The sequence below is a fragment of the Myotis lucifugus genome, unplaced genomic scaffold (assembly GCF_000147115.1).
Source record: "Myotis lucifugus unplaced genomic scaffold, Myoluc2.0 scaffold_1304, whole genome shotgun sequence".
NCBI lineage: Eukaryota > Metazoa > Chordata > Mammalia > Chiroptera > Vespertilionidae > Myotis > Myotis lucifugus.
In genome coordinates this window covers 1-25,184 of record NW_005872352.1, presented here as the reverse complement: position 1 = coordinate 25,184, position 25,184 = coordinate 1, and the positions used below count along the sequence as shown (strand labels likewise).

The 25,184-nt window shown below is 38.1% G+C and overlaps 1 protein-coding gene across 1 annotated transcript; it reads left to right on the top strand.

Annotated features, from left to right (window-relative positions):
- Positions 1-389: 389 nt before the first annotated feature.
- On the top strand, positions 390-25,023 carry LOC102417588 (sodium-coupled monocarboxylate transporter 2; the record flags this gene model as incomplete). The annotated part of the gene is made up of 10 exons (XM_006107621.3): positions 390-742; positions 4,665-4,730; positions 6,202-6,253; positions 7,101-7,168; positions 12,277-12,431; positions 12,537-12,677; positions 15,369-15,498; positions 16,719-16,807; positions 20,536-20,648; positions 24,956-25,023. Coding segments are annotated over exons 1-10 (1,221 nt in total), but the record flags the coding sequence as incomplete, so codon positions are not given.
- Between the last annotated feature and the right edge of the window lie 161 nt (positions 25,024-25,184).

Genomic DNA, 25,184 nt, shown 5'->3' with positions numbered 1-25,184 from the left:
ATCTAGCAGATAAAAGAGCATGTTATCTGGCAAGTCCATTCCACCTCCAATCCCCCACCCCCACCTCCCACTTGGTTATTAATTTCAGAACACATCTGAATTCTTTCTCTGAGGCATATGCTTGAGTAGAGGAACAGACAGCTCCTGGTCAGGGGCAGATTTCAAGTTCTCATCTGTTGGTATCAACACCATTACCAGATTCCTCTCTGTAGTCAATCTTTGAGATCTTCCCTAAGTACCGCTTTGTGTCTGAAGATCCATAAAGGTGTCTCTGGTCATCGCTCTCTTCACAGAATTAGTCTGCTCTCTCAGCAAAGCATCTGCTGTACTGAGCTTTGCTTCTGGAAGCAACTTTTCCCTGAGACCTGGTTGAAAGCAATTCTCTGGTGTTAAACTTCCCGGCATGGAGGTGAAGAACTTTGCAGCTTGGGATTATGTCGTATTTGCAGCCCTCTTTATCATTTCTTCTGGAATCGGGGTGTTCTTTGCTATTAAGGAGAGAAAGAAGGCAACTTCAAGGGAGTTCCTGGTTGGGGGGAGACAAATGAGCTGTGGTCCCGTGGCGTTGTCTCTGACAGCCAGCTTCATGTCAGCTGTCACTGTCCTGGGGGCCCCTTCTGAGGTCTACCGCTTTGGGGCCTCCTTCACACTCTTCTGCATTGCGTATACTTTTGTCATCATCTTCACATCAGAGCTCTTTCTGCCTGTGTTCTACAGATCTGGCATCACCAGCACTTATGAGGTAAGACAACTCTCCCCTTATTCTTTGTTTTGGGAGGAGTTGCTATTTTCTCTCCATTTGATCAATCTTTTGTTGTTTTTGCTTTTTTCTCTAATAATACACATCCTCTTAATGATAATATGTGGTAATTGAAGAATACTCACTTATTTTTAAGAAAATATTACAATGCTATTGGGAAAAGCTTAAGCTTTGGATACAGACACAGTTGTTTTTTCTTCTGTAGAACAAAGTCATGGAGTCAACACCATGAGACTATTTCAAGGATTAAATGAGAACCTGTGTATGACTACTGAATGCATTGCCTAACTTTTAAGAGCTTCTCAATGAGAGAGCTCAAGTTATTATTTGTATTATTATTAACATATTCTGAAAAGCCCGAAGAATGTGTATCATGAATATTGTCATTTTCTGTAGGAAAACAGAGATAGTACAGGTGAATGACTTAGTCTAGCTTGTATAGTGAGTGAAGCCTACTGTGAACCATTTTGTCTGTATCTTTTTCCATCAGATAGTAGAGATGAGCATTCTAATACAAATTATTACTATGCTCCAGTTTTTAATGGGGAAATGGTAGTGTTTTCAAAAATTAGAAAATATTTTAATGAGAAAGAATTGCTCAATAATACAAATATGGGGATTATTTTAATGAGAGGAAATGAGGTAGTCGTGTTTTGACTTTGCAATAATTCTCAAGAAAAATGTCAAGTTAAAAATTGAATTTGCATGTCCAATATTTAGTTTCTATAAAAGAAGTGTTTATTTTCCTCATCAAACATCCTTACTAAGTCACAGCAGAGGACTCTTAACAGAAGAGGGCTGTTTTTCTTCTTTTTTTTTAATCCTTTAAACTAAATGATTATTAAATTAGTACAGAAATAGAAAAATATTTACAATATCAGTGCCTCCATGGGACAAACATGGGTTGAAAAAGCTAATTACTTATTGTTTTAAAATATATTTACATATGGGAATGCCTATAGGGTTATAGTATATAAATTTAATTTACAAAGTTTGTTGCCCTCTACATATTTTTAAATTCTCCAATAGTAAGAAATCAAGGTTATGTAAAGTACATATGAAGTTATTTTGGGATTGTCTCTTGCTCTGTAAGAACTGGAAGTGTGGCATAGGGATTAAGAGTATGGACTCCAGACTCAAGTCTATTTGGCTTTGAATGACAGCTCTGCTATGACTTTGGGAAAACGACTTCTCTGTACTTGGTTTTTACATATGTGAAATAGTGATGATAAAATCACCTATCTCCAAAGACATCTCTGAGGAGTAAATGCAAAACCTTTTTTATTATTTTTTACTTTGTCAATTACAGTTGACATTCATATGCAAATACTTTTAACACATCCTGGCAAACAGTAAATGCTACATAAGAGTTTTGTATTATTATTGTGGTTGTTGCTACTGTCCCCACATTTATATTATGACTTAGTCTATCTATTGAAGCTTGAATTTGTTTCTTTGTTCATCATCCATTCCCTGTTCCTGATCCATATGGTAAATATTCTTTCTGGGACCTTTTAAAGCACTAAATATGGGAGGGGTAGAGTCTATTTCCCCAGCTCTTGGCCTTGTGATTTGTTTTGACCAACGGGATGTGACAGAAATGATGTGTGTAGCTCAGGCTTCATTAGGCTCAGAGTTTCTGCCTTTGCTTTCCTGGAATGCTCTCTTGACACTGCTATGCCAGGAAGCTGTTCCAGCTGGTCTAGCTTCTGGAGCATGAGTGGGAACACAGAGGGAAACAGAGACACCCTAGTCACCAGCCATTGCCAACTAACAACCAACCAGAGGCTTTAGTGACCTTCTCACCCAGCTGATCTTCCAGTTGATTTCAACCCCACGGGAGCCCAGGGGAAACAAGTAGAGGAATCACTCAACAGATCTTCAAAATTATGAGAAATAATAAATCCTTGGTTTTTAAACCCATGAGTTTTGGGGTGGATATTACACGGCAGTAGCCAACTGATTTAAATGCTTTGATATACAGCGGGATTTCGAGACCAAGATATGCCATCTGTGCTACTTTATCACCACCCTGTCCCCTGTCAAAGCATAAGGAATTGTTCTCACCCTCAAGTTATATATTAGGCTCAGCTCATTTGCAATATCATACATTTTCATTATCTCCACTTAGTTTATAATTAGTCTCATCATGCTGTCTCCACTTCAATTAATGTTATTTTTTATTTTTTATCGCACACTAATAAATCCAGTTTGTTGTTTACATCTAACACTAGTTTAGAGGCTGGTGTCTGATCTACCTGCTTGCTCATTTTTCTTGGACTTATCAAACTGTATGGCTTCTAAACTTCTTACTCTTCAATTCAAACTTTTTTGTTGTAAGAATACACCGGATATTATTACTGTATATCTTATTTTATAGTGGTTTTAAGCATTATAGATTACTTTTTTGGTAAATTTCTTTCCTTTTTATTTCTCTTTAAGTTAAATTTGTGGTATCATAGCAATTATATATAAATTTTGAGAAATTAGATGGATAGGTATATGATATCACTATTGAATCTTACTTTAGCATAGTAAATGATATTACAAAATGTTTGTTGTGAAATAGATATTTAGGGTCTGATAGGGTCTTAACCAATGTTATGAAGCCTTTTAGGTCATTGTAAGGATTGATTTTTACTGTGATATGTGTCATTACCATGTTTGGGCAGAGGAGTGAGATGATGGGATTTGTATTTTGAGTGTTACACTACCTGGATGTTGAGAATGATTATAAGGTTTTAACTGCTGAAGAAGGGGGTCTAATTAGTAGGGTATTGCTATAATCTAGGCAAGATATGATAGTATTATAGTGGCAGCAGAGGAGATAACCTAAGTAACTGTGTTTTGAAATTGGGGGGTAGGCCCCACGATTATTTTATGAACTGGATGTGACAGTGAGAGGAAGTGAGGAGTAACCATGTTCCATATTATTTGGGCTTGAACCAACATGAAAAGTTGACTTGCTATTTTCTGAGATGGAAAATAATGTGACTAAATCAGGTTTGGGGTTTTGAAAATAATCGAACATGATGTTAAATGTTACCTGTGCAAACCCGAAGCGTGCAACTTTTCTGTTGAACTTTCATTTTACTTTTGACTGCAGTAATAGCTGTAGACACAGCAAAGATGGCCATTGAATGCTCTGAATAAGCCAATACATTCTTTCATATGTAAAATTATACAGTTGGAACAGTCTCTCTTATTTCACGGATGAGAAACCAGATGCTTAGATCAATGAGTGAGATAGTGGCAAAGCTCAAAGTAGAATTCAAGGAGTCTTTTTATTTATCTAGTTATTTTTTTTCACGTACCCTTTTCTCCATACTGTCTTTATAGTTTTACTTAAGGTAAGAAAAGCATGGATCAGACAATAGAGTGTTTGGAATATAAAGCATCCACAATGCAGAATAAAGATTTTGAGAAAAAGAGAGACATAAGCAGAGTTCCATTAAGAGAAGCAATGTGGCTTGATGTGTGGTTAATAGAATGGTGGGAAGGATTGGAATTCAGGAGATCAGTTGTGGAGCTACTACTGTAGTCTGGAAAAGATTAAATAAAGGCCTGAAGTGAATTTTGGAGCATTGGGAACATAAAAGGCGACAATGGCTTTCGTATATCCAGTAGGAAAATCCTGAGTAGCAAGCCAGAATGCTCATATTTTTTAAGCAACCTATTTATCTTCCCTGATTATCTTGAGAAGCTTGAACAAGTATTGAGCTTTAATATATATTTGACTTTAAACAATCCATATTTTTTCTTGTTCTGCCATGTATGTACTAGTAGCATACAAGCACACGACAAATCCAAAGCACTAAACTCCAAGGAATAACAAAAAAATGAAACTTCTTAGCAGTTCTAGGTAAGACTCACTGACTCTTTGCACGTTCTTTATTCTTTCTAGTACTTACAACTGCGATTCAACAAAGGAGTTCGCTATGCTGCAACAGTCATCTACATTGTGCAGACGGTAAGGATAAGGGCAGCTACAAATGTGGAATTGTGGGTGACAAGATACAGGTTAGTTTATTTCAGGTGGTAGTTAACTCAATTAAGAGAGAAATTTGATGCCTGATTGGTTTGGCTCAGTGGATAGAGCGTCAACCTGCGGACTGAAAGGTCCCAGGTTCGATTCCGGTCAAGGGCATGTTCCTTGGTTGCAGGCACATCCCCAGTGGGAGGTGTGCAGGAGGCAGCTGATTGATGTTTCTCTCTCATCAATGTTTCTAACTCTATCTCTCTCCTTTCCTCTCTGTAAAAAATCAATAAAATATATTTAAAAAAAGAGAAATTTGATACTAAGAAGAAAATAGTTTCTTTTAAGGATAACACTTTTGAGATATGTGATTTCATCTAGTTATCCATTGTATATACCCCATATATACATACAAATAATAGCAAACCAATGTATATCATAAACCACAAAGAAAAATAAAGCATTTTCTTAATATTTACTTCAGCTCTTTTTTTAAAAAAAAATCTGTATACATTGCTTTGGATATGAAGATATGAAATGGTCTGTTAACTGATTAAGAAAAAGTCTAGTTAACTGAGTTGAATCAGAAATACTCGTTTTGTTGAAAATTATTTGAAGACAATATTTCCACACCAATACTCCCACTTGCCCCTTCTGGACTCCTCTCCTCCCTCCCAGGCTCTGGGGTGCCCTCATGCAGCCTCAGCTTGCATGTGGCACACCTTTGGCGAGTTTCCTACTACTCACCAAGCATGTTCTGCTGAAAGATAACCTTCTTCCTCTTTCTTAATCAAAACTCCCATTCACACAGGCTGAAGGATTTTCGAGAAATAAAAGGATGAAAAGAATGATCTATGATCTGTCTATGGGTGTGTACCTTTTCAAGCCCTCACGTAAATCTCTAACTGGTGAAATTTCATATAGAATGAAATGGCACTGCACCCACTTCCATCAAGGCAGTGGTCACAGTTCTGGGAGTTAGGAGCTATACTCATTGTGCAGATCACCCACATCATTAGTCTTCTCTGCACAGTACTTCTTCCTCACAGATGCTTTCCATCTTCCTAAAATCCATAGCTTACAAACTGCTAAAACATATTTGTGTCATTATGATATGTGTAGAGGGGAGAGGGGAAGAGGGAGAGAGAGGGGGGGAGTGAATCAAAAACTTAACTTGAAGCCCATTTTTCTATCCTTTAGAAACACACCAGATTTAGCTATAAAATCCCAAAATTTGCAGCAATCTTAAAAGCCCAACCCTGTTATTCCTCCACCTAACACTTATATCCCTTCTGCAAACTAGCTACAGTGGTCAGCAACTTTCAAATTAGAGTGGATGGGAATGAAATGCTTGGTGAACAAGTTGAAGGAAATTCATTTCTAAGGTCAATAAAGAACTTTCTAGGCAGCTTTCCCTTCCATGTGTCTTCTCTCAGTGTTTACCTCATGCTTGTTTCTCCACCAGATTCTCTATACGGGAGTGGTGGTGTATGCTCCTGCTCTGGCGCTCAATCAAGGTGAGTTATCAACAGTTCCCTGGGCACATTCCACCACTGTTATGCCTGCATTCTGGCCTTGGGAAATATTCCTAAAACATCTTGGGGAGACATTCCTGTGTTCGGGGTGCCCTGAATTACTGTGGGAGTCACAATATAAACCTCTAAAAGTTGAACATTGAAAGTAATGCAAATAATGAGTTACCTGATTTTGCCCACATGGTCCAAAACACACAGTTTAATCATTTGTTTTTTGTAATCACTGTAATGATGGGAGCTTTGGTAGTATACATGCACAACCACTACATAAGATCATCCATAATATGCGGTGATTTCTCAGTGGTTTCATAAAGCAGATAATCTGAGTATAATAATAAACGGTGCTTATAGTCATTACTTCAAGATTTATTCTTGACCCTTTTTGAGAGAATAGAATCCCAGAAACAAAAAGGAAAAAGAAAGTGAAATCAATTTTATAATGGTATCTATGATATGTGGAAGTTCTCAATATTCAGTTTAATCATGCTATCTGCTTATATTCAGAAATATCAATCCATGGCTGATGTTTATTTGGTTTTGATATACTCAAAGTAACACAAAAACAAAAGACAAATAATTGGTGCATATCAGAAGCTTCAGGATTTTAGGATAAAAAGTTGGCTTTTAACATTACATGAAATTTATGGACTCAATGAAAGTATAAGAATGTGATAAAAGAATCTTTGTCAACGTCAGAACATTCAAGAGAAAACTCTAATTTGATTTCCATTTGCCCATAAAGAACACTGACAAAAATATTGTTACTTTTTACTGGTAAAGCTTGCTTTTCTCAGAAAAACTTCTTTCAATATTCTTTCTCCTTTTGTAGTGACTGGGTTTGATCTCTGGGGCTCTGTGTTTGCAACAGGAATTGTTTGCACATTCTACTGCACTCTGGTAAGTATCTAGCTGTGAAAAAGGATTTAGTGCTATCTCCTAATACAGGATAAGGGCAAATCTCCAGCAGCAGGGCATCTAAATATAGAAATTGCTATTCTAAAATTAAGTAGAAGTATGTGGGCTTATCTGTTGCAGTTTCCTGAGGAAAGTGCTGATGTTTTATTTAAAACTATTTTTGGTATCAACCATTAGTGGAATTTAAGCTCTGAGCTCATTTGAGAAAGTCAGGGCTAAGAGAAGATTTAATGACTAAAGTACCTCCTTGATCAGAGAATTAGGTGACCAAATGCAATTTCTTTTTTATTTTTTAATACTTTTTATTGATTTCAGAGAAGGAGGGAGAGGGAGAGAGAGATAGAAACATCAATGATGATAGAGAACCATTGATCGGCTGCCTCCTGCATGCCCCCTACTGGGGATTGAGCCTGCAACCCGGGCATGTGCCCTTGACCAAAATCAAACCCAGGACCCTTTAGTCCGTAGGCCCACTCTCTATCCACTGAGCCAAACTGGCTAGGGCCCAAATGCAATTTCTGAGAAAAATACAAATTGCTCAATTATAGTGATTATAAACCATGGTTAGAGTTTATAATTCACTGTGCAATGGTTGAGTAAGCAAGGATGGCTGGTATTTTGTAAACCTGAGCATTCCACAGCTTGCTTTTATCTCTTATTCGTGGAGCTACTATGATAACATTTAACATTTAGCTTTATACATGCTCAGTCTTTAACCAAGAAACCTGGTTGTTATTGGCAACATTTATATAATTGCTATAATTCACTTAGTTCAACAAACTTTCATTGAGTACCTATTATTTGCTATGCCCTGCCACGGGAACCTTTATTCCTCTAAGCCATTTACATCATATACAGAGGCTATAAGTATCCAGCTAAAAATACAACAACGGGTCTTAGGTAGCTGGATTCTCTTTCCTCCTTTCTGTAGAGAACAATAAAGTACTTGCTATATTATCGCATAGCAGACCTACATGTATTTTGGCATTATGTGCATACCACATACTCTGTTAACATATATCATGAGAATATGCAACTTTTAAATTAATTTATTTTTATTGTAGAAAGTATTATAGTTGTCCACCTTTTTCCCTCCTATTGACCCCCTCCTCCCTGCTCCTACTCTTTCCCCAGAATATACTATTTTAAAATGCCCTTATCTCTCTTTTATCATCTTTGCAAATCTCACCAGTTGTTTATGCTACAAAGTTTCCATTCTGTTCTCTCTACCTTCCATTCCAGGCACAATTCTCCCTAAGTTAAAAATAGACTCCTGCTCCTTAAGCATCTGGCTTTATCTGAGATTAGTTGTTCTGAGGTACCTGCCTATACAGTGATGAGGAGATACAGTGCTAGGGATGCTAAAGACTGACTTAGCAACAACAGTGGAAGACAGAAAGAGTGGAATAACATCTTCAAAGCAGTGAAATAAAACAATTACCAACCTATAGTTGTATATTTAGCAAAATGATATTTCAGGAGCTGACTGTGAAGAACCAAGAAAATATACCACCACCCAGACAGTGTGCCTCAGTGGTTGGGCATTGACCTATGAACCAGGAGGTCATGGTTCAATTCCTGGTCAAGGCATATGCAGAGGGTTGCAGGCTCGATCCCCAGTGAGGGGAGTGCAAAAATCAGCTGATCAATGATGCTCTCTCATCATTGATGTTCCTAGCTCTCTCTCCTCTCCTTTTCCTTCCTCTCCGAAATCAATAAAAATTTACTTAAAATAAAAATTTATGGCAAAATTTCAAGGGAACTCATTTAAATACAATGATCAAAGTGGAAAAATGGAATTAAAACAAAGCAAAACCTCAACTGATTTATGCAAGAGAAGAAAAGAGAAAAAAAACAAACAAACAAACAGAAAAAGTAGAACAAATAGAAACCAAAAAGTAAGATGTCAGAAACAAGTAAGGATAGTTTAATCATCACAGTAAGTTAAAATGAACTAAATGGACTATTAAATTGGTGTCAGTTCTTCCCTCTACCCTGCTAGCTTCTGGCAGATTAAAACATCCATTTCTTCATGCCACTTGACTGACCTAATTCTCCCCATTGTTTACATGATGAAGCATAAGCTTCTTAGCCTAGTGCTGAAAGTCTTTCATTAAGTGAATAAATCCACCCTTCTAATCTCTTCCCACCACACCTCTGTCCCTTCTCCACCCTCTAGCCAGGTTAGGGGCTCCAGTGTCTCACCAAAATGGTGGGTTCTTTATCTAACATGTTTGCTCACACATATCGCAGTCTCTTTACACGGATAATCCCATGGCTACATAGCCTAAGACAACGGAAAGATAGTAAAAGAATAAGAAGTGATTCCTGCTGCCCAGGGGTATGCACTCTAGGAATGTAAGCCCTGGTTGCAATCTAGTAAACGCAGTTTAGGAAAGTAAGCAACACAGACTGATTAAATATTTCAGTGACACTCATGGTACAATGATGAAGCCTGTGATCTTTTCACAGAAGTTCTTGACACTCTGGAGGAGTAGCAAAGGAAGATCATTCTATTTTTTATTGTTAAAAATACCATGTGCTTTCTCATAGTGCTATTCATTTCCAAAGCTCTTTTATTTTTATTGATCTATTTATTTTTTATATATTTATTATTGAAAGTATTACCTATATCCCCCCTTTTCCACCATTAACCCTTCTAGCCCACCCCCACCCCCAGTCTCAGGCCTTCAACACCCTATTGTCTGTGTCCATGGGTTATGCATATATGCCTACTAGTTCTTTGGTTGATCTCTTTCTGTTATGGGTTGGCTCAACGAGATAGACCACCGACTCAGAATTTAAATTTGAAAGCCGTTTATTAAGCTGGCCAGCTGACCACAGCCCGTACCTTCCCCCTCTGGGAAGCCTCGCGGCATGTGGCAGAGACCAAGGGTGCAGTATGATCCTTTATAGCAAAACAGTGTTACCTTAGAAGTTCACAGAAAGTTCATAAGCACAAAGGGGGGGAAAACAGAGTCACACCTGACTGGTCTAAGACAATCTAGCAATTTTTCTTCCATGGTTCCTAACCCTGCAACCCCCCTCCATACGTCAGTCCCTCCTCCCAGCACATACACAATCCTTCTTCATATCCTGGCAACACAATTCTTCCTCATACATCCCCCTCCCTCCGAGCACATTCAATTTCTCATGTCTTATTTCCTCCCCTTAGCACATTCTGTAACATTCTGTAACCCTTCCATGCCGCAGTCCCTCACCCTAGCACATTTCCACCCACCTACCCCTGCCTTCCACTTCATTCAATCTTTCCTAATTTGCTTGTTCCACCTTCACCATTGTTCTGAGGGACTTTATACCTAGATTATTCTAGCAGCTTCTTTCTTTCCTGTTTTCCTCTGGTCCACATGTTCTCAACTAGAACTGTACATTAGAATCACTTGGGGATTGTTCAGAAAACACTCTGAGGACTGATTTCTACCCCAGCTCTCAATTTTCCTCCCGGGGATGGGGTTCAGACATTGTTCTTTGTTGGTTTGTTTTCAGTTTCTCCAAGTGACTCTAAAGAGGAGCCAGGTTTGATAACCCCCTTTTGTTGGGTGTTTCCTTCCCACATCCCGCGTGGGTCAGGGTTCAGGACCTGGAAGCAGAGCCGCATATAAATGAAAATGAAAAGACAAGAGATAATTTGAAATATTGGGGGACCAGGCGGGCAAGTCCAACTCAAGGGGAAGGACTTCCTCCCGTGCTCAGGCTTCACCAAGCTTTTATTGATTTGGGATGCACCCATAGTATAGCCCTTAGGCAGGTGACCCCTGGCAACAGGCAGACTAGCCCATCAGCAAGGATTTACATAATAATGAATGGGGGAGTAGTTTTAGCTACCACTGTCTGGACAAATAGAGGTGGCGCCTAGCTCTGACTTTTGCTAGGGCTTCAAAGGCACCCAGCCTTGGGGGGTGGGGGGGGGTTCTCTGTCTATGCTTATCAAATAGTGAAGGCAATAAACAGTTTCCCACACCCTTTCTAACCTTTTGTCCAATCACACTTTGTTCTACGGTTAGATCCATCTTCCCGACACTCTAGTTTGTTCATCTCACTATTTGACCAGCCTTCAGCTCTTAAAACTCCTTTCTCCATTAATATCCAGATTCTACCATTCCTTCCTAGTTCTTCTTTTCTTTCTAACTATTCTACCATCTTGGCTTTCCAAAATTTATTCACTGTCACTACAAAAGAAAAGAAATCTCAGGTTGCACAAATCAGACATGGGTGATTATCCTCAATTTCCTCACTTTCTCCTCAAATGTATTCAATTAATCACAAGCTATGTTGGTTTTACCTCCCAAATATCTTTGAAATCCATCAACTTCTATTTCTTCAATTGCAGTCATTTTGCACATGGGCTACTGAAATAAACTCTGAGTTGGTCTCTCAACTTTTCTCCTGTGGTCCTTGCAATTTATTGTCCTCACAATCATCACTGCAACTACTGAGAAACAAATAAAAGCTTTCATTATATAAATCTATTTAATGTTCTCTTATTGCTCTTGAGAAATCATTTAAGTGGCCTTGTCAAAATCTGGTCTCTAGCAAATTCAGCAACCTCCCTTTGGGCATTCTATATATTCCTCAATCTGTACATTCTAGCTCTCTTACTTCCTCAGGCAGCTTCTCCTTGCTTCACACATGCTGCTCCCCTTTCCTCATTGTCCTCTGTTCCTGATAAATTCCTACTCACTCTTCAGAACTTAGCTCTAGTGACACTTTCACAAGACCAGGTCAGGACTCCCTGCTCTATGCTTTCATAGGAACTCTTCCTTTTTAATTGCACTTTCCACAATTTTAAGTAAAATGTTACATTATTGTCTAGTATCTGCTTCTCCCACTGGATCCTAAACTCTGAAATTAAGGAAGAAATCTATCTCTCTTCATCCCATGCTTAACATCATAGTTGACACATAAAAGGGGCTCAGCAGCTGTGCTGAAAAAAAGAAAGAAGAAAAGGGAGAAAGAAAGGAAGAGGAAGGAAGGAAGAGAGAAGAAAGAAAGAAATATGGTTCATGTTTACAGCGATGGAAGTTTGCAGGCTTCATTTTTAGAACTCTCACCCATTCTCTCCATTTCAGGGAGGATTGAAAGCGGTGGTGTGGACAGATGCATTCCAGATGGTGGTCATGATTGTGGGCTTCTTAACAGTCCTCATTCAAGGATCGGCTCAAACTGGTGGATTTTACAATGTATTAGAGCTATCAACAAATGGATCTCGACTACACATAATTGAGTATGTCCAAGGCTACTTTTTCCATGTTTTATAAAGATTTAGCTGCATGATCTAATCCCCTAAAAAAAACAAATCTTTGTTCACTCACTTCTCCCTGCCTCGTAGCTTTGATGTCGATCCTCTCAGGCGGCACACTTTTTGGACCATCTCAGTGGGGGGAACTTTTACGTGGCTCGGGATCTATGGAGTTAATCAGTCAACCATCCAGCGATGCATTTCTTGCAAAACAGAGAAGCATGCCAAGCTGTAAGTTATGAATAAAGAAACATCTCTATGTTTTCTCTGCTCTTATTGGGTACTCATCATATTCTTCCTAATGTTATGTGTGTAGAAAAGAGACAGAGAAACAGAAAGATTCGTTTAATTCTTCCAACAATATTTTGAAGCATGCATTACTATTCCCATCTCAGCAAGGAAGTGGTAGAGCTGGGGTTTGACCTTAATAGTCTGTCTGCCATGGCTCTCCATCATTTCCTGCCTCCATTTATTGAGAAGTAACTAGGTTAAATTAGGTGTGGGTAGTGAGTGATGCAGAGGTAAGCAGCACGTATTTCTTACAGTTTCAAGTTGACCTTTATCACTGATTTGGTTCAGCATGGATATACCTTTAAAATGTCCAAGGGGAGATTGAAAAAGAAGACAACCCAAGGTAATGAGGCAGGTCAGAATGGGGCTCTCGGTGCTCCAAGTCCTGCCAGGATATCCTTGCCAGGCCTGCTCACTCCAAAGGACTCCAGCAGGCACACGGCTTGTCAAGCCTTTTCCAGGCCCTGTCAGCCAGCCCACGCTCTCCAGTGGGGACCACAGGAAGGTACACACTCTTTTGCAAAACTGATAGAAACAAACTAGCATAGCTTATATCCCCATTGCTGCTGTCCAAGGTTCCAGACTCCCCTGACTTGTCAGGATGCCCTCAACTTTTCTTACAGTGAGAATCAGTCGCTATGAATATTCCTGCAACTGATTTTAAAGTACTTTCAATGCACATTTTCTTATGTAGACTGAAAGAAAGATAAAATTGCCTGGGCATGGTTTACCCTGTTGTAACTTGCATTCTAAAAGGGAATATATCACTTTACATGTTTCACACATTCTCAGAAGTGAAAGTATTATCTAGTGTTTCAGCAATTCACTATTAAGATACTTATATCCTATGATAATAAATAGTATTAACAAATCCTCTACACACATAATCATCACTTTATCAAATAGCTGAATTTCTGAAAATGTATTTAAGATCAAATGTGTCTTTGATCTTGATATTCATCTAAAATTAACAGCCATTTAAAATTCTGCTTTAAATTGAACTAGAATTGAAGATATCCTTTATCTGTTAGCACTGCTAGCAGGAAGTGGTGCTCTGAGGGTAGGAGGAGTTGATGTAGGTTATAAGACCCTTCTCAATGCCATCCCATCTCCCAGCTCAGACCAGCACATCCAAGCACAGTCACTTATTTTCCATTCCCATTGCCTTTGTTTACTTTCTTTATATTTCTTATTTATTTATTTATTTATTTATTTATTTATTTTTGATGCCCGTGACTGGAATCAAACCTGGGACCCTTGAGTCCACAGACCAACACTCTATCCACTGAGCCAAACCAGTCAGGGCTATATTTCTTATCACAGCAAAGATAATCTTATTTATTTAATTGATGTCAGCAGTTATTACTTGCCTCCAGTCCCAGAATATCCAGCTCCATGAGGGTGGCTTCTGAATGCTCACTGCTCTATCCCACGTACTCAGAAGAAGCTGGTATACAGAGTTGCCTGGATGGAGGAATAGTGAGAGTGCAACCGATGCCATTCATAAGTATGGGTCACCTTATGTATCAATGGTATTTCCAAAAGGCTATCTCTAATTCAAGCCCCTACCAATAAAAACAAACAAATAAAACTCAAAGGTAAACATGGTTAGACTACTCCCAAGGAAGCAACTTTTGAGATAAGACCCTTTGCTAATGTAAATCATGTAAAATAAAAACTTTTCAATGGGATAATTATTTAACTTATTTGCTTCATAAATAAATACTTTGATTGAAGGGTTTTGTGAAAGTTAGGTATAGCTGTACAGCACAGGTCTTGGGGGCCTTTGAAATGAATGTGTGTCCTTACAGTTGAATGTGGATGTATTTAATTCCCTTCACACAATGAGTGGATCCAAGAAAATGCTCAGTGTTGCTCTCCTGGTCCCTGCAACTAGAGACAGATTGAGATTTATTCTCTCAGACGAATGTAAGGTTAGCCTACTTTCAAGTCTCCTCTGAGATTAAGAAAATGAGTAATTGACTTTCAAAGGTCAGTCATAAATGCAAAATAACCACAGAATGCTGCAAAATTATATGCATAATTATCATTAAACATATCTGTGTATCACAGAATAAAACAAATTGCTCCAAAAAAAGATACGTAAAATGACCTTGGGCTTTTCATACTTTCTATTGTCTCTTTAAAAAACACTTTAACTTTCATGTGAATGAATCTCCAAAGTGTGTATTTCCAAAACTTGTCTATGCCTACATTTATCTTCTTATCCCTCTGGAAGGAAATACGTTAAAATGTAAGTTGGCTTTTTGACAGTTTTGTTAATTGAGTGGGAGGAACATCACTTGAAGCTATATGTGAGTGATATGTGAAATTTCATCTGAGAAAATAGATCTCACACCACACATTGAGGTTTTGCAGAAAAACTCCCAATTTCAAAAAGAAAATCCATCAAAAATCTATTTCATTCAACTTTTGTAATCAGTCTAAAAAATGTAATATTTTAAACTTAAACTATATAGATAAGTACATTGTTATTAACTTAATTAGGGTACTCCTAAGGCTTAGGAAGAGCCACACTCAAGGGGTCAAAGAGCCGCATGTGGCTCACGAGCCGCAGTTTGCTGACCACGGGCATAGAGGCTACCAATAGACCCATGTGTTCTTCTCTAGAGCCTTGTACTTCAACCTGGTGGGTCTCTGGATTATTCTGGTGTGTGCTGTCTTCTCTGGCTTGATCATGTACTCCTACTTCAAAGACTGCGACCCTTGGACTTCTGGCATTATCTCAGCGCCAGACCAGGTACATGTTCCCTTGGGCAATGGCTGAAACGAGCATGTTTTTAGCCATTGATGGGTAATGTGGGGTCTTTCTCTTTTTCACCTGGATCTATAACCACTTTCCACACCCCAAAGACTAGATGGCTTTCCTCTCCTCTTGGGTACATTACCACATATGAGGGTCTAAAATAAGGGAATAAACATGTGAAAAGAAGGTACCTCACCTTTTCCTTGAAGACAAGGCCAGGAACTAGGACAAGGCTGAGGAGAGAGGAAGGTGTGACTAACGAATGAGTTTGGTTGTCAATGTTACCAATAGGTTGTGGGTTCAATTCCTAGTCAGGGAACATGTTTAGGTTGCAGGTTTGGTTCTGGCTAGGGCATGTGTGGGAAGCAACAGATTGATGTTTCTCTCTCGCTCTCTCTTTCTCTTTCTCTCCCTGTACCTCTCCCTGAAATGAATAAACAGATCCTCAAGTGAGGATTAAAAAATTATTTAAAATATTTTTAAAAACCTCCCTTTGTGGGCAATATGATCCCCTATATATTCAACTGTCTTACTGTATCCTATGGGGACTTCTCTCTCACAAATCTGGCTACAGAGTAGAACTGTAACACCTAGATTCTCTGAAGACCTGTTTTTTTGTTGTTTGTTTTTGTTTGAAAATATATTTTTAGTAATTTCAGAGAGGAAGGAAGAGAGAGACAGAGATAGAAACATCAGTGATAAGAGAGAATCATTGATCGGCTGCCTCCTGCACGTCCCTCACTGGGGATAGAGCCCACAACTGAAGAATGTGCCCTGACCAGGAACGGAACTGTGATTGCCTAGTTCATAGGTCATCCCTCAACCACTGAATCATGCCAGCTGGGCTAAAGACCTGTGTTAAGCATTTGTTTCTAGGGTTTAATTGCTAACTTTAACAGTAAACAAAAAATATCATACTTTACAAAAAAAAAGAAACATTTTAAATTTTGAACCTTCTAAATTTTGTCCAGCCCTTTTTCCTAATACTGTCTCTTTTCTACCCCTTCCATGCCCCTACAGCTGGACCTCAGGTCCATGGAATTGGATTGACCATAACATCATTTGCTAGTATGCAGCTACCTTAGTCCAGGCAAACTCCTCTATTATTATTACATTTGTATTTTTTTCACTTTCTTTTGCTAAAAAGCTACATTCTCACATTTCAGACACTGCTGATGAGACCACTAATCCTATCTTGTTTGCCTCCTCTTCAGCTGATGCCGTACTTTGTCATGGAGATATTTGCCACGATGCCTGGGCTACCAGGACTTTTTGTGGCTTGTGCCTTCAGTGGAACTCTGAGGTTAGTGCTGTGATGATAACGATGGTAACTGTGAGGATGATAAGGGGGATGGTGGTAGTGATCACTAGTATTTACTGAGTATTTACTGTGTGCCAACTTCCCTGCTGAATGCTTTATTTGTATTTGCTCATTAGTTGCCACACTTTACATGCAACTGAAACTTTACTCATATTATCATCAGTTTATAGATAAGAAACGGAAATTTAGCAAGGTAGCTAAAACTTACCCAAGGGGTCATAGTAAACTGCAGGGGCAGGATGTAAGCCTAGGTCTGAGCCTACACTAGACCTCTCTGGTTATTTTCTCAACCTTGTCTGATGCCCGCTCTCCCACAATTTCACATCACCCTATCACAAGGCAGCTCGCTTGGTGGCATTTATCATTCAACAGATCTATCCTTTGCAATCCATTCTCCCCATTTTCAATAGCACACTCAGGCAGCTAATAACGCCCATCCTCCACATGTAGACATTGTTCTAAATACAAAATTATTCATACATTTATTCAGACACATATTTTAGAAGGTTTATATTATGCCAGACACAGTTGAAGACTGTGGGGAGGTAGGGATACTGAGCAGAAACAGGACTGCCATTGCCCTCATATGGAGTTTGCATTCTAATTGACGTGGAAGATACACAATATATAAGTGAACAAAATAAACTAGATATAGTTTGATAATGACAAATAATTTAAAGGAAATAACAGAGTGATATCTGAGAGAGAGGTCAGGCCTGGGGTTATATTTTTAATAGGGTCTTTAGGGATCTCCCCTTTGAGTCGGTGACTTTTGTGTTGAGAGATAAAGCATGTGAAAAAGCCAGGTATTGAAGAGCATGGGCAGGAACCTGTACAGGCAGGTAGAAGAGCAAATTCCAAAGTCCCTCCCCAACCCCTGAAGAGAAACTGCATAGAATATTTTAGGAATGAAGAGAAGAGTTAAAGCATGAGAAACTGGGAGGAGAGGAGAGCAGATGAGGATGAGTTTGAATTGGTGAGCAGGCATCAGATCATGGAGACCTTCATGAAATGGTAGAGTTGGCATTTCAAATGAAATGGGAAGGCATTAGAAGGTTTGAAGCAAGGGAATGAGTGATGTCATACAGTTAAGACTCAGTTTTCCATGTGGGGAAGGGACTATAATAAAAGCATGAGTGGTGCAAGTGAGTGACCTGTTAGGAGGCATTTGTCTTAATTCAGGTGAGAGATGATAATGATTTGGAGGGGCAACCGTGTTAGGAGCAATGTTCTAAAACAGTAAGATAGCGTCATTATTTTCCTTTAAGCTGGACCCACTGCCTTCCTCCACATGCAGACATTATTCTAAATTCAAAATTATTCAGAGAAATATTTTAGAAGGTTTATATTATGTCCCTTTATGAATCAGAGACTCAGCTGGTGGGAAAATCTTGTTTCCTTTCTTAGAGCTCAATTGCAAAGAATCAATTACAGAATTGTTCAAGGCCAATTTTAACATAGTTACTTTATCAGGGTCAAAATTCTAGCAGTTTCAGATCATAAAAGTAAAAATTTTATATCTTATACCTCAAACCCCTTGTCACAACTCACTATATTAATCAGTGTTAATGATTTCTTATTAACAAATCAGAACATTTTTTACTTATGTGAACATATATACCTTTTAGTGTATAAAAAAGAGATCATATTGTATACACTGTTTCTTTTTTCAGAACATTTAAAAATATTTATTGGATTTATTGGGGTGACAATGGTTAATACAATTATATAGGTTCAAGTGTACTAATTTTTTTTGCAAATTGTTATTTATTTTCATTTATTGTTTAAATTAAAAAACAAATTATTCACCACCACTGGGGCTCCAGGGAAGCTGTTAGGCCTGCACCACACTCACTAGGCACCTGCAAGGACCCACGGTTAGTGGCAAACTGTCTTTTATTAATTAAAAATTTTAATGTTGACATTATTTTAGGTGATACCCTTTCCCCTGCCCCCTTTTCCTACCTCCATCCACCCCTCCTCTCCCTCTCTAGGCCCTCACCAAACTATTGTCCTTCCTTTTTTACAACCAAGTAGTATTCCATGGTGTAAATGTACCACAGCTCTTAAAAAATGTTTTTATTAATTTCAGAGAGGAAGAGAAAGATAGAAACATCAATAATGAGAGAGAATCATTGATTAACTGCCTCTTGCATGCCACCCACTGGGGATAGAGCCCGCAACCCAGGCATGTGCCCTGATCAGAAGTGAACCCTGACCTCTTGGTTCATGGGTCAACACTCAACCACTGAGCCACACCAGCCGGGCTACCACACCACAGCTTTTTTACCCACTCATCTACTAATGGGCACTTGGACTGCCTCCAGATCTTGGCTATTGTAAATCGCACTGCATGAACATAGGGGTGCATATGTTCTTTCTGATTGGTGTTTTGAGATTCTTTGGATATATTCCTAGAAGTGGTATCCCTGGGTCCAAAGGAAGTCCCATTTTTAATTTTTTGAGGATCTAGATTCCTATTCAAACTAAAATGAATGGCTCTATTATTCTGCATTATCAAAGAAGAAAAAGTTTGAATTTTCTTTCATACCTTTGATGCAGCTATAGCAAGTCTTCAAATGTGCAATGGAGGATAACAAAATAACTACTCATGAATGTCCATGGAAAACTGAAAATAGCTAGCCAGGCTTCATTCATCAGCTTGTTTCTGTTCCAGAACTTTGGTTTGTGGTTGTGATTTTGCACCATGTGAATTTAATATGGTTATCTATTCTCTGGCTGAGATATTCCTGGTCTCTATAAGGAATTCAATAAGATTCCATGTCATTCCACAAAGAAAACCACAACTTTCAGGTCCTCTGTCACCTAAGTGAGTTTTAAGGCCATACAACTGAATTCTGATTGGAAAGTCAGAGCTTTCCTGAGTTTAGGTCTTTGGCTCCACCCCAGTCTTACCCTTTGTCTTTTACTCCCTTACTAATTACACAGGAGCCACTCTCATGGCTCCAGGTTATTGAATGCAAGGAGCTTTCAGGAATTTAAATGTAATTTTCCTTTTGTTCTAGAACATCATTTCCCCAATATGCATGGGTGTCTTCAGTGCTTACCATAACCATCAATTCCTCAGGGGAGAATTTTTTAATTTTATACTGGTTTAGGTCTGAGAGACACGTTGTCATAGCACTTTGTTATTTTCCTTTGTCACAGTTTTTACAATTGTTATCAATTACTTAATTGGTTGTTAAATTTCCCTGTGGCCAAATGAAGTGGGAGATCTTTGTCTTTCTTGTTCACTATTGTATGCCCAGTGCCCAGCATGAATAAACAGATGCATGAAAGGGTATTGATGAATAAATGAATCATTACTGAATGGCAAAGTGAACTGACACCTGGGTTAGGGCAGTCACCACTTCTTGCTTTAAATCTAATCTAAGCTGTCCCCACCTTGCCACACCCAAGCAAACACCCACATACACAATCTCTGTTACTCTCTGCTAACTCATTTAATATATTATTAAAAGAAATTAGTTGGAGTTAAAACATGAAAAGCTAGCTTTTTCAGTGGACTTTGTGGAAGAATTAAAAGAACATTAAGCACAGAAGCAGCGTTGAAGAGTGAGTAGATAGGCCATGTGGTTCCCCTGGAGTTCTGTTTTCTTAGAGCCCTTGTCTATTTGCCCTGGAAAACTGCAAGCGGGTGGCTTAGCTTTATTTACCTGGACTATGTTCTCTCTTTTCTCTCCCTGTAGCACCGTGGCTGCCAGCATCAATGCCTTAGCAACAGTGACCTTTGAGGATTTTGTCAAGAGCTGTTTTCCCCATCTCTCCGACAAGCTGAGTACCTGGATCAGTAAAGGCTTATGTAGGTATAGCCAGGGGGTCTTAATTCCATGTCATGAAATGTACATGTGGTACATGTCAAAATCCTGCACATGCTATTCAGGACACATGAGGAATCTCACATGTAGATTCTTATACTTGCAAAGATACCAGGAGGGTACCAGCTAGCAGCTTACCTTTCACCATTCTTATTTTTGACCTCCTTTTGTGTTTAGCCTACATCTCAGATTCATCAGATCAGCATCTTTTGATTATGCTATGCATTGATCATATTAGTTCCTCTACATGGGAAGATATTCTGATCACTGTGGCCAGTCCCTTTCTAAAATCAAATTCTTTTCTAAAGAATCCTGTATTACCCAGCTCCCAGTAACCTCAACTCAAATAAGATTTTCTCTTTGTTTAATCATAAAATTGCATATTACATTTTTAATCACAATAACACTTATTATCTTGAATTATAGTTTTATACATTTTACTTCTAAATATAAACAAGCTATATGCTTACTTACTTATTATAGAAAATGTAGTTATTTTGGAAAACATGAACTTGAAAAATTATAGCTACTAATTGTGTCACCTTTTTTTAGCTTAAAATTTAAAAATATTTCTATTGTTATCTTTAAAAAAACACAAAAAAACAAAACAAAAAACATTGGCTATTCCTGTGTAGTTTTTCTTTTAGATTAACTTTAAAATAATATATTGCATGTTACCTAACTGTACTCTCCCCCATGGCATTGCATTAAACCTGAAAATGTATTTGGGAAGAATTGACATTTTTGTAAGTTTTACATCTAAATAATAATTTATTTTTTTCCATTTAATGATATAACAATTTTGATTCCAGATATTAATTATACCCATGTCTTTTTTTCCTCCTGCTTGACCTCCTCTTCTCCTCCTCCTCTTCTTCTTCCTCTTCCTCCACCTCCTTTTTCTCTTCTTCCTTCTTTTTTTCTTCTTTCATTGATGTTATCAATGAGATGCTTTCCCCATATTTCCTAAACTGTTTATGATCACTTTGGAAAAGCTATATCTTTTTGGTTTTGTTTTATAAAGCATATATATTGCCATTTCCCCAACTGTGATTGATTTCAAAATTCCAATTGTTTTTCTAGTAAGTATGGTAATTGCCTGCTAATATTGGCAGTTTAATTATCTCCTTCTTCTCAAATATTCTTCTCGTTTGGGTTGTTTGTTCTCCATTTCCTTCAGTGTTTCTCCTATTTCCAAAACTTGGCTCTTTTTCTCTGCACACTTAAAGAAATAAAGTTTTTTTTCTGTCAATTTTTAGTTCTCCACATACTAAAGTTTAACAATAATAATTTTAATTGTGCTATTTGTGTTTGTTCCTTATATTTTACTATAAAAATTAAGTCATGCAGCAAGGTTTGGATACTTTTACCATGAATTCCCAATATATATGCCACCTGAATTCTCCATTAATATGTTTCCAAACTTACTTTTTCACATATCCATCCAGATTTCTAACCATTCATTAATCAGCATGTTAAAATACATTTCCCTTAAATTTTTGCATCCATATTATTAACTAGAATTCAATAACTGCTTAAAGTTGTCTTTAATGCAAAATCTATCTTTCATTCTACAATGAAATGGACACATGTTAAGTATATGTTTGCTAAGTTTTGACATATTCATACACCTGTGTGATCCAGCCATTAAAGATGTAAAGCATTAGCATAACCCTGGAAAGTCCTCTTTTGCTCATTCCAGTCAATCCCTGCTCCCACTCCCCTCCAGAGGCAGCCATTATTCTGATACTTTCCTCTTCTAGAATTTCACATAAATGGAATCGCACAGTCCACACACGTTTTGTAAGACTCCTTTCACGCAACATAATATTTCTGAGTTTAATCCATATTTTCTATGTGTACCCATGGTCCATCCCTTTCCATTGCTGAGTAGTTTGAAATTGTATGGATGTACCACAGGTTTTTAAACTTCTACTTCTATTGGTAGACCTGGGCTATTTTAGTTTGAGGTTATAATAAATAAAGCTGCTATGAATACTTTAGTACAATCTTTTTTTTTGTAAATACATAAGAGTAGAAGTGCTTGGTCAACTATCATGGTTTTTATTTTCTTGTGTTCATTCTTTATCACTCCTGAGTCCATCTTCATATATATATTGATGTTGTACTCTGTCTTGTTTTTTTTCATCTCATTTGTTTCCTCTTGCCCTTTACTTACTTGCTTCATTGAGTTTACATATTTTTGCATCATATTGAGATTGCCAAACAGTTTCTAAATACTTTTCTTTTCTGGTTCTCAAGGTAAATTATTTCCAGAAAGCATAGTCTTTACTTGAGCATTTAGATGAATATATTTATTCCCTTGTTTGACAATATTTGCCATGAATCACATATATTCTGTTTCTTTTTACTTATGCTTGAACAAGGAGAGATCAACACTGACCAGATGCTTACTATCTGGTTAGTTGAATCGCCTGGACCTATTTACTATCTTGAATAATGAATTAGAGCTAATAACAGGTGGATGGGCATTGCTCCCAGTATGATCCCAATTTCTAGCAGACATTTATGAGTATGCTGGGTTGAGGTACAAGTTTCTTTATGCCCATGGTTTATTGTCTGATCCTCTGGGCTGATGCAGCGCTGGGAAAACCCACAGCATCTGCTGCAACTGTGGAGTTTCCTTTCCCTCTCACATTTGCTGCTTTGTCTGTGGGTCCATGTACTCCGGGTCTCTACAGAACCCCCACCAATTTCCCTAAACTCCCTGACTTGCAGGTTGCTATTGATTGCAATCTGGTGGAAGTATAAAGATTTTTGGGAGAGGAGGCTGGATCAATTCTCTAGTCAGCACAAAAGCAGAATTCTTGGGTTGAGGGGTGGTTGCCTAGATTCTCACCTGAACACATAACTGTTGGTCTAGCAAAAGGGTAATCAATAGTCGAGAGGAAACATATCTTTTGTGATTTTCCTCAGGAAGGTAATGTTGTCCTCATTTATAAAGCAACACAGAATCAGGGCAAACATTGTTTTCTGCAATCTAATCTATCATCTTTAAAGATAACAGGAACAATTTTAGAATTCTGAAATGTGTTTATTGATCAAACTTGGTTTTAGTGTTTTGTGAGTTTCCTTATTTTTCTGTGTCAGATTGAGAAGTTGGGAAATACAGCATAAAAGTTGCCAACCTGATTTAATTTTGAATGAGTTCCTGATCATAGCAATCATTTACTAAACCTGAATGTAATAATAATAAGTAATAATATTGGCAAAACATAGTACTTGCCTATGTATCAAACACTGTTAGATATATATTTACATGTATTTACATGTAGTCCCTTTTTAGAATGAGAGATCCTTAGGGCAGGTGTCAAGTTCTAACTGTATAGCACTGGCATCTAGTAAAGTGTCTGACAAAATGGAATTAATAGTCCCATTGGAAACTGAGCTAGATATTTAGCTGAGAGAGAATTTCAAACAGAATGAGCAAAATCATTTTCTCTCTGTTTCTGTCATTGTGTTTCCCTCTAGGTCTATCTCCAACTCTGTGTCTCTTTCCTCTTTTTTAGTTTATGGGCATCAAATGTACTCTTAAGGTGATTTTTAAACAAAAATACACTAAAAATCTATTTTTAAAAGACGATTTAAAAGAATACATGTTCTTTAAAAGATGACTAAGACGTATATGCCGATTCACTCAGCAAGACCCTATGATGCTGGAGGCACCATTTAAGGTCCTCCAGAGTATGGTACCCGATGGCCATTACGGTCCTCCCACATAGATATGCAAAACAAATAATTCATTACACAATATACCATAAGGATAGTATGCATAAATACTATTGGGAAATAGACCAGGAAACTTTCCAGATTTGCAAAACCTCTGAGATAAAATATATAGCTGTTTAGTGATTTCCAAGTTGAAAAACTATCAGAATCCCAGAGAGGTTAGTATCTTCTTCAGGTGATTGTTGGTTAGTCGAACTGAAATTAGTTCCCACTAATTTAGTCTGGATTAGCCTCTGTGAGCGCCCTTTCCATAGTTTCATGTTGCTTTCACATGACAGTTTTCTTCTTGAGTCCTGGATAGAAAAGTATGTGACACTAGCTAGGTTCTAGCTCTTTCTGCCTGACCTAGGAGAGCTAGTTATGAGGAGAAAATATCCTAAATTCCCCTCCTGGGGCTTGTGAGGACTGAGAAGGGAGGATGGTTCTTACTGACATCCCTTCCAATAGGGCCTGGTCAGAGGGAGTCCTGGGCAGAAGCTAAAGGAACCCCTCAAAGCCAGTTTGGATAATGGTAACGAAGTTTTTTTTTTTTTCCTTTCAGGTATCTTATTTGGTGTGATGTGTACCTCCATGGCTGTGGCTGCGTCCTTCATGGGTAGCGTTGTGCAGGTAATAAATGAAGGAAAAGACACATTTATTTCATAGCAATATTTTACCCATGTATTTGCTAATGTTTTGCCTATTCCTCCAAGCCACTCTCTGAGGCCAGGTCCAAATTAGACATGCATGTAAAAGTTCAACCAAAATTACCTGCAGAAGAGGAAACTATT